The sequence below is a fragment of the Rhinolophus sinicus genome, chromosome 14 (genome assembly GCF_057876585.1).
Source record: "Rhinolophus sinicus isolate RSI-liver-muscle chromosome 14, RSI-T2T, whole genome shotgun sequence".
NCBI lineage: Eukaryota > Metazoa > Chordata > Mammalia > Chiroptera > Rhinolophidae > Rhinolophus > Rhinolophus sinicus.
The window spans coordinates 187,436,497-187,445,155 of NC_142514.1; the positions used below are offsets into that span (position 1 = coordinate 187,436,497).

Below are 8,659 nucleotides of genomic sequence, written 5' to 3' on the forward strand. Positions count from 1 at the left end.
ATCGGGGACCCAGGGCCCTCGGCACTCAGGGATGGGCGTGCCCCCGAAGAAATGGTCAGAGGGCCTTCAGGGGACGCTGGGGGCTAGTGGTGGGTGGCAAGGGGCTTGGGCTGCAGCCCAGGGCAGTAGGGCCATGCAGCACTCAGATGGACAATTGTTAGACACATCCCTGTCCCCAGATCCTGGCCCCCTCCACACTGGAGGGATGGGCCCTTCTGGAACATTCTGGGTCCTGCTGGACGTGCCTGGGCATCCGGGCACAGGGGTCTGGGGTGGAGGTGGGTAACACTTCTGCTGACGGCATCTAATGGAAACACACCGAGGGACCCTGTTGGTGAAGTCTTCTAGAAAAGCAGATGGCCTCCCCACATCCGAGGTTGGAGCCTGGGTGTCTCCTTGGATTCTGACACCTGCTCCAAGGTGCAGGGTGTAGCCTATGCCCCCCCAGAGTGCCAATCCTTGCATCACCCGCTCGGGGCGCGGGGCTGAGGGGTCTCCAGCTGTCCCCAACCCCACAGAGCACGCCCGCCGGAGCTGAGATGATTCAGACCGAGGGCCGGCCGCCCCTGCCTGGGTGCCTGCGACAGTGGAGGCAATTAGATTTAATGGGACAGAGCCCTTTCTCCCACGTCTCCCTCCCCGCCTCCCTCAGGCGGCAGCAGGCAGGAGAGGGATGCAAAGGAGGTGGGAGGTGAGGGACCCGGAGGGGCTCTGACGTCAGCTCAGCCTATAAGAGGCTGCCTGGCAGAGGGCTGTGGAGACGAGCTCCGGACCTCAGACCTCGCCGGCGTCATGCCCACTCCCAACGCCGCCACGCCGCAGGCCAAGGGCTTCCGCAGGGCAGTCTCGGAGCTGGACGCCAAGCAGGCTGAGGCCATCATGGTAAGAGGGCAGGCTGGTGCCCGCTAGCCGGAATGGGCTGGAAGCCCAGGGCTGTCCCCAGACCACAGACACCTCAGATCCAGGTTGGCATGGAGTCCTGGCAGCAAGCACCTCTGCCCAGGCTGGGTGGGCAAACCCTGGGCCTGGGTGTTATCTGGACCCGGTGTGTGTGTGACTGTCCCAGGCCCTGCTAGCAGCTCATGGTGGGGGTAGCTGATCAAAGAGTGGTGCCCGCCCTGGTTCTGCTGGGACAGGCCAGCCTGAGCCAAAGGGTGATGCGGGCGCTGGGGCGAGTCCCACACATCCTGGCCCACCTACCTGCCCTGCACAGGTGTCCCATGTGTGATCGCCTGTCCCAGTGCCCCTGCCCAGCACCCCTGTGCCTCCCGACCACCCGGGACTGTCCCCACGGTGTTGCCACTTGGGAGCCCTGCATTGAAGGGGATGTGTGCTGGGCAGACCGACTGGGGCGGCCCCTCCAGGAAACTGAATAATGGGGAGCTTCTCAGCCCGGAAAAGGGGATTTCAGTTCATCCTCGGGATGCCCCGGAATCATCCGCCCCCACCCCCCACACTTAACATGGGCGTTTGTTTTTAGGCCTTTAATGAGAATGTGGTTTGAGTATTCCAGGAATTTAACCTGCAGGTACCTCCTCGGGGGCTTATGAGGTAGAGCCCCCTGTGGAGGTCCAGGGGTCCTCCCAGCCTGGGGCTGCGGCCCTGGCTCTGTCCATACCCCAAGGTCGAGTAGGGGCTCCGAGAAGACCTTCCCTGGCACCTGCCCCCCACCATGTTCCAAGACCCGAGGCCACCAGAACCTTCTTGGAAGTTCAGCTCCGAGGGGTATGCCCCAGACGTGAGCTCCTCCTCTGTCCAGGCCTGGGGGTCTCTGTGCGTGGCGGGGTGAGGGGGGTCAGACATGCTGACCCCAGAGACTCACAGTCTCCAGGACAGGCTGCAGACAAGGGCACCTGTGTCCAGATGGACAGGAAGTGTGGCCACACGTCCCTGCACTGTGGAGAGGGGCCAGTAGGGACCATGAAGACAGGTCACTCATACGGAGAGGCTGGAGGGGGCATGGGGACAAGGGGAAGCAGCTCCTTGCCAGGCAGCCAGGCACCGTGCTCACTGGCCCTCCCTGGGCTGTGGCCGCCGTCCATCTGGGGCCAGGGGACAGCTCTGAGTCACTCTTTCCTGTCACCTAATCCACTTAGGGCCAGGCCTGGCGACAGGCAGCAGCATTTGGTGCCATGGTGCACCCCCCACGGTGCCAGGAGACCTGGGCTTAGCTTGTGCCCCAGCAGGCCCAGCCAGGCTCGGCATGTAGGCCCCTCCAGAGGATCCAGCAGGCGCTCTATGATGCAGCTGGGCTGGCCGGTCAGAGCCCCAGAGCCGGGGTGACTGGGGGTGCCCTGTGTCCACAGTCCCCACGCTTCATCGGGCGGAGGCAGAGTCTCATCGAGGACGCACGCAAGGAGCGGGAGAAGGCAGAGGCCGCGGCCGCCTCCTTGGAGCCTGGGGAGCCCCTGGGGGCCGGGGCGTGCGAGGAGAGGGATGGAAAAGCCCTGCTGACCCTGCTCTTCACGCTGCGGGGCGCCAAGACCTCTTCCCTGTCCCGTGCCCTGAAGGTGTTTGAGGTGAGGGCAGCAGTGGGGGCCAGTGGGGACCCGTGGGGGCCGGTGTGGGTGGGAGTCACGCAGAAGCACCGAGAGCCACGAGGGAGGCGTCCCAGGAGCCCTGGCGCCCCCACAGCCCCTCAGCACACCCCTCAGGTTCTTAGGGGCTCCCTGAGGCCCCTAGCCACTCCCCATGCCCACCATCTTGCATGTGGGGTGACTGAGCGTGGCTCCCAGCAGGGCAGCTGAGGGCAGGGTCCCTCATGCCCACCTGTCCCCTTGGGCTCCGCTGGCTAACGTGGCAGGCTGACTGCAGGGGCTGCTCTGGCCACACCGGGCCAACAGGCAGGAGACTGGCCCCCAGCACAGGTGCCCAAATGACATTACAGCCAGATTCCTCTCAAGCTCCTGCGATGGCTGTGTGGCTCCAGAGCTGTGGAGACCAACACACCCTCGTTGCTGGGTGACAGGAGCTGGCAGTGGAGCAGACCCTTCCTGCCAGCCCCCTGGGTGCTCAGTGTCACTCTGCGGTTGTCTGAGCCTCCTGACCTCACCCCAGTGGGATCCAGGGCCCACCCCCAGCTCTGGGTGTGGCCTGTGGGCCTGGATGAGGCCACCAGAGATGGTGGGACCTTCTGACTAGCAGCCGGGAAGTCAGACTGTGTGGCCACGCGACCCACAGACGGTACCACCCAGAACACTGAGTCAAGGGGACTGCCGTGACAACTGCAATTAGACAAACTCAATGAAACCCAATTTCCCAGCTGCAAACCCTGCCCAAGAGGGAGTCTGACCTGGGTCTGGCTGCAAACGTCTAAGGACAGCAGACCCAGGGCACGTGCTTCACCCCTCCCTCATCTCCCCCCTCACCTGTTCGGCTCCCTAAGACCTTTGAAGCCCAAATCCACCACCTGGAGACTCGGCCCACCCAGAGGCCGCGGGCTGGGGGCCCCCACCTGGAGTACTTTGTGCGCTGCGAGGTGCCCAGTGCCGACCTGCCCTCACTGCTCAGCTCCGTGCGCCGGGTGGCAGAGGACGTGCGTGGCGCTGGGGAAAACAAGGGTGAGGCTGTTCCGCTGTTCCTCTGTCCTTGAGAGCAACGCCATGACCTTGAGACATGGGGGTGCAGAGGCTCCCACAGGGGAACCCTGAAGGGACCAGGAAGTCCGGCTGGGGGCATCCCCTCCCTGCTGGCTCCGGCCCCCTGTTCTTCTCCACATGTGTCCGGGCGTGGGGCACCTCCGGGAACCCCCCCCCCCTCCGGCTGTCACAGTCCCCAGCCACCTCCCGCCAACCCCCAGGCTGTCTGGGGAGGCCACTCCCAGGGGGGGCCACGCCCCCCCACAGGCCAGTGCTCACCCAGCTCCCCCTTTCTCCCGTCCTCTGTGAAGTCCTCTGGTTCCCAAGGAAAGTTTCCGAGCTGGACAAGTGTCATCACCTGGTCACCAAGTTTGACCCTGACCTGGACTTGGATCACCCGGTGAGCTGGTGCCCCCGCTGGCCTCCTGGTCCCCACCCCCACCCCCCCGCTTCCTGTGCCTGCGGCTGGGGCGGTGGACGTGGACCCCCAGGCTGACCCTGGGCGGGGTGTCCGTCCGGCTCCTGGCAGAACCACTGAGGCCTGGCTGGCCACGTCACAAGCCACATCTGGGATGCTGGGAAGGGGAGGGGCTGAGAGAGCGGCAGGCCAGCCCCCTGACAGTGCGTCCTCTGCCATCAGGGCTTCTCGGACCAGGTGTACCGCCAGCGCAGGAAGCTGATTGCCGAAATAGCCTTCCAGTACAAACAGTAAGGATCGCGCTGGGGCTTCAGCCAGGGTCAGATCCCGTCCTGCAGCCTCACACCACACCTGGGAGGGCACAGGGAGGGATGTCTTTGTCACCAATACCACCACCTTCACTGTAACTGTGGTCATCATGTGACTTGGGGTCACAGCCAAGGAAATCGTGGCACAGAACAGTTAGGCAACTTGCAGAGGCCACACAGCTGGCCAGGCATTCTGTCCAGCCCTCCACACCATCCCCTGACTGACTGCTGATGCCTCCACAGCGGAGACCCTATTCCCCGTGTGGAGTACACAGCCGAGGAAATTGCCACCTGGTGAGACCCCGTGACAGCAGCGGGGGAGGGGCAGAGGCTGGGATACGGAGGGCCCTGGGGACGTGCGTGAGGGCTGTAGCCTCTAGCAGACTAAGAACAGTGGGGGAGGTACTTTCAGAGACTCCAGACGTAGGCCTGGAAGGCAAGGCGGCAGTGGGTGGCTTGTCCCAGGGAGCTGAGGGCTGCCCACCCCCACCCGGTCCCCTGGAATCCCCCAAATCACAGGCAAAGGCCCCTCCCAGTGGCCAAGGGCGACAGGCCAGGAGGGGCAGAGCAGGGTGACCACAAGAAGGGGCTACTCCAGGAGGCCTGAGTGCGTGCCCCCTGCCCGCAGGAAGGAGGTGTACACCACTCTCAGGGGCCTGTATGCCACCCACGCCTGCCGGGAGCACCTGGAGGCTTTCGAGCTGCTGGAGCGTTCCAGTGGTTACCGGGCAGACAACATCCCCCAGCTGGAGGACGTCTCCCGCTTCCTGAAGGGTGCGGCCCCCGGACGGGAGGGCCCGGGGATGAACAGCCCTGTGGCCACCCCCCACCTGTCTGGCACGCTGACCACCCCCCATGGCCCTTGCAGAGCGCACGGGCTTCCAGCTGCGGCCCGTGGCTGGCCTGCTGTCCGCCCGGGACTTCCTGGCCAGCCTGGCCTTCCGCGTGTTCCAGTGTACCCAGTACATCCGCCATGCCTCCTCGCCCATGCACTCCCCAGAGCCGTGAGTGTGCTGGCCGTTGTGGGCCGCATGCCCAGCCCACCGCACGGAGGCGGCGGAGGAAGCCCACCTACAAGCAGAGGGCCCGTCCCCCAGGGGAGGACAGAGGGAGGGTGCGGGCAGCCTACTGATGACACCCAGCCCCAGCCCCAGCCCCACCCCCAGCCCCAGACCCAGCCCGCTGTCCTGCCCCCAACACAGGGACTGCTGCCATGAGCTGCTGGGACACGTGCCCATGCTGGCCGACCGCACCTTCGCCCAGTTCTCCCAGGTGTGTCCTCCAGGCCATCGGCCAGGAGCCGGGGGTCAACGGAGGGGCTGTGGCCCCAGGCCTGGGGCTGGTGGGGCTTGACATGCCAGCGAGGGATGCTGCCTGCCCCTGAGTGGATGGGTTCCCAGCACCGTGCCTGAGCCCCTTCAAGGCGAACGGTGTCCGCTTGGGCCCATGAGATGTCAGTAGATGACACTATCTGGAATAGAGGGACGGGTGGGCTCTGTCCCGTTTGGGAAGACCGCCTTATAAAAATGATGGGGTCCTTTTCCAAGAGTCAGCCCAAGTCACCGTGTGGAGGGGACAAGCTGGGTGGATTCCTGCGGCCTGTGCTGCCACCTGCTGGCCCCCTAGGAACAGCAGAGGGTTGATCCCTGAGAGGCTGCTGACACCTCCAGAGCCCAGGCAATGGCAGCTGACAACCCCACCCCAGTCAGCCTTCTCCTCCCTCCACAGGACATCGGCCTGGCATCCTTAGGAGCCTCGGACGAGGAAATTGAGAAGCTGTCCACGGTGGGTTCCCACACTGTGGGGCCTGGGAGCAAGCTCAGGACCCCGGGTTCAGGCTAGGGACCTGCTGGGCTGAGGGCTCTGCTGCTGTCCAGGGGTGCCAGCCTCCCACTGTGACTGCCCTTGGAGCCTGGCCCTCTCTGCCTGGGTGGGTGGTGTCCTGGGGCCTCTGGTGGTGGGGGCAGCTGTCTGTCGCCAACCCTGCGGCTGTCCCCCCAGCTGTACTGGTTCACGGTGGAGTTTGGGCTGTGCAAGCAGGACGGAGCGCTGAAGGCCTATGGCGCTGGGCTGCTGTCCTCCTACGGGGAGCTCCTGGTGAGACCCTCTCTGCAGCAGCCCCAGTAGGGAGGGTGGCCTCGCTGTGCCTCCTGGATGCAGGCCTCCCAGGAGGCTGGAGCAAGGGGCCGCCCAGGAGGGCGGGGAAAGCTTGTCTGGGTCCCATCCCATCCACATGGTGCCCGGGCCTCCGGAGGAGGTTGTGAGTCCACACCCAGAGCCACGGTGGAGGGGGCCACCCGCTCCAGTCCGATGGGCCCTGTGGCCTCCCGCCAGCACTCCCTTTCTGAGGAGCCCGAGATCCGAGCCTTCGACCCCGACGCTGCGGCCCTGCAGCCCTACCAGGACCAGACGTACCAGTCTGTGTACTTCGTGTCTGAGAGTTTCAGCGACGCCAAAGACAAGCTCAGGTGGGCTGCTGCCAGGGCCAAGACTGTCCTCACGATGCCCCTAAGCTGGGTGAGCCAGTGGGCAGGCTGGGCATGTGAACCCGTTTCACAGAGGAGAAAACCTGGGTCACAACACCTCTCCAACAACAGCACCCCCCAAAAGTCTGGGGAGGCGGAGACCTGAGGGGCTGGTGGCCGGGTCAAGGCAAGGTCAAGGCCAGGCTTTCAGGAGGCAGAGTCTGACCTTCGTAAGAAGAATGTGTGGGGTTTTTCCCAGATCCTACCCTCTGAGCATTGGGGCCCATGGGGTGGGATGGAGGAGGGGGACAGGGGATGGGAGCCTGGAGGGTCTGCAGGGAGCAGGGAGTTCCCAAGCCTGGGTGCTGGGGGTGCCATGGCCGTGGCCATCCAGGGAAGGAGGGCAGAGCCTGACACACCCCACCTATTACCTGGGAAAGGGCCTGATTTTCCAGCCAATCTCCTGTCTTCACAGGAGAAACTCAGGTTTAAGGGTGGTGGTGTGCCTGGAATGGAAAGGAGGGGAGGGCTGGATCCCACACACAAATTTGAGGACAGAGCTGTAGCTGGGACTCTCCAGGACCCACGGTGTGGGAAGGCTTCCTGGAGGAGGAGGCCTGGCTGACTGGGCCTTGGGGAGAATGAGGAAGGGATGGGGTGTCCTGGAGCCCGCGACCCTGCCCCAAGCTGCCCCACCTCCTCCCTGTCCCCCCAAAGCCCGAGTCCCCACAGGGTGACTGAGGGTCCATGCTGGCCCCTCCCTAGGAGCTATGCCTCCCGCATCCAGCGCCCCTTCTCTGTGAAGTTCGACCCGTACACACTAAGCATCGACGTGCTGGACAGTCCCCACGCCCTCCGTCGCTCCCTGGAGGGCGTCCAGGACGAGCTGCATACCCTCACCCACGCTCTGAGCGCCATCGGCTAGGAGCGGCGGGCACAACTCCACGGGCCCCCGTGGGCCGGCCCAGAGTCTCCCGGCCCTTCACCAGCCTCCCCTGACCCCTGCTCACATGGGGGCTGGGTCACAGCACCCCAAGAGTCCCCCAGAGACCCGCCCTACCGAGGGCTCCTGGCGACCCCACTGCCGCTTCTGAGATCTGCCTTGACCACAACCCCCCCCCACAACCCCCCCCACCCCCGTGCTGGCCGCCACGCTGCCTGCCATGCTGTGTGCTGCCTCCTCACAGTCTTAATAAAAGAAAAAAGCCCTGAGCACCTGCCTGGCATCCGCATCTGTGCCCCCTGCAGGCCTGGGCCCTCGCCGCCCCCCCAACCCCCCTCCGCCTTGCTCAGAGGTCTCTCCTTGGCCTCCTCCTGTGAGGCCTCACTGGCCAGGCCGGGCCAGATGGGAGCCCCACCGGGGTTGGGAGTCAGGGGGTGGGGCAGGGCTCACCACTGTACCGATTGGGGGTGTGGTGTCCGAGCTCCACTAGGAGGACAGGGCTCCAGGGGGCCAGCCCATGAGAGCAGGCGGAGGCACAGCTGCCTCTAGTCCCCACTTCCCGCCCCACCCAGAGCAGGACCTGGGAACGTCACCTAAAACAAGTGCTGATGGAGAGCTCAGCTGAGCTGGTTCCCAGGTGATCCCTCTGGGCCTCAGTCTCCCCAGCAAGGTGGGTGGGGGGCTGGATTCTGGGCTTTGTAAGATGTCCCTGAGGTCACTCGAGGAGTCTGGGCATGGCCCTCCATCAGAGACCCTGCATCATCGTCTAGGGCTGCCCCCCGTTCCCCACCCTGCCCTGGCCTATGGAGGAGCAGCCTGGCTCCTTACTTCCTGAAGGGTGGGGTGGGATGCCAGCCCATCTTCCAGACCCTGCTCACGCCCTCCAACCATACCCGCCACTCACCCACCAGGGCCCTGGCTCTAAACTTAGGATGTCAGTCCTGGTA

At 64.9% G+C, this 8,659-nt stretch overlaps 1 protein-coding gene across 1 annotated transcript; it reads left to right on the forward strand.

Annotated features, from left to right (window-relative positions):
* Positions 1 to 745: 745 nt before the first annotated feature.
* On the forward strand, positions 746 to 7,974 carry TH (tyrosine hydroxylase). Its single transcript, XM_019713696.3, has 13 exons — positions 746 to 882; positions 2,307 to 2,519; positions 3,386 to 3,560; positions 3,890 to 3,978; positions 4,219 to 4,286; positions 4,548 to 4,598; positions 4,933 to 5,078; positions 5,173 to 5,308; positions 5,507 to 5,576; positions 6,033 to 6,089; positions 6,306 to 6,401; positions 6,639 to 6,772; positions 7,535 to 7,974. Exons 1-13 carry the CDS (start codon positions 793 to 795, stop codon positions 7,692 to 7,694), a joined length of 1,485 nt encoding a protein of 494 aa, XP_019569255.2. The 5' UTR covers positions 746 to 792; the 3' UTR covers positions 7,695 to 7,974.
* Positions 7,975 to 8,659: the final 685 nt, after the last annotated feature.

Bases quoted from the DNA above. Each gene is read 5' to 3' on its own strand.
- TH (XM_019713696.3), top strand. From the start codon at position 793: ATGCCCACTCCCAACGCCGCCACGCCGCAGGCCAAGGGCTTCCGCAGG. The intron at 883-2,306 runs GTAAGAGGGCAG...CTGTGTCCACAG, and splicing joins AGCAGGCTGAGGCCATCATG to TCCCCACGCTTCATCGGGCG. The intron at 5,577-6,032 runs GTGTGTCCTCCA...CTCCCTCCACAG, and splicing joins CCTTCGCCCAGTTCTCCCAG to GACATCGGCCTGGCATCCTT.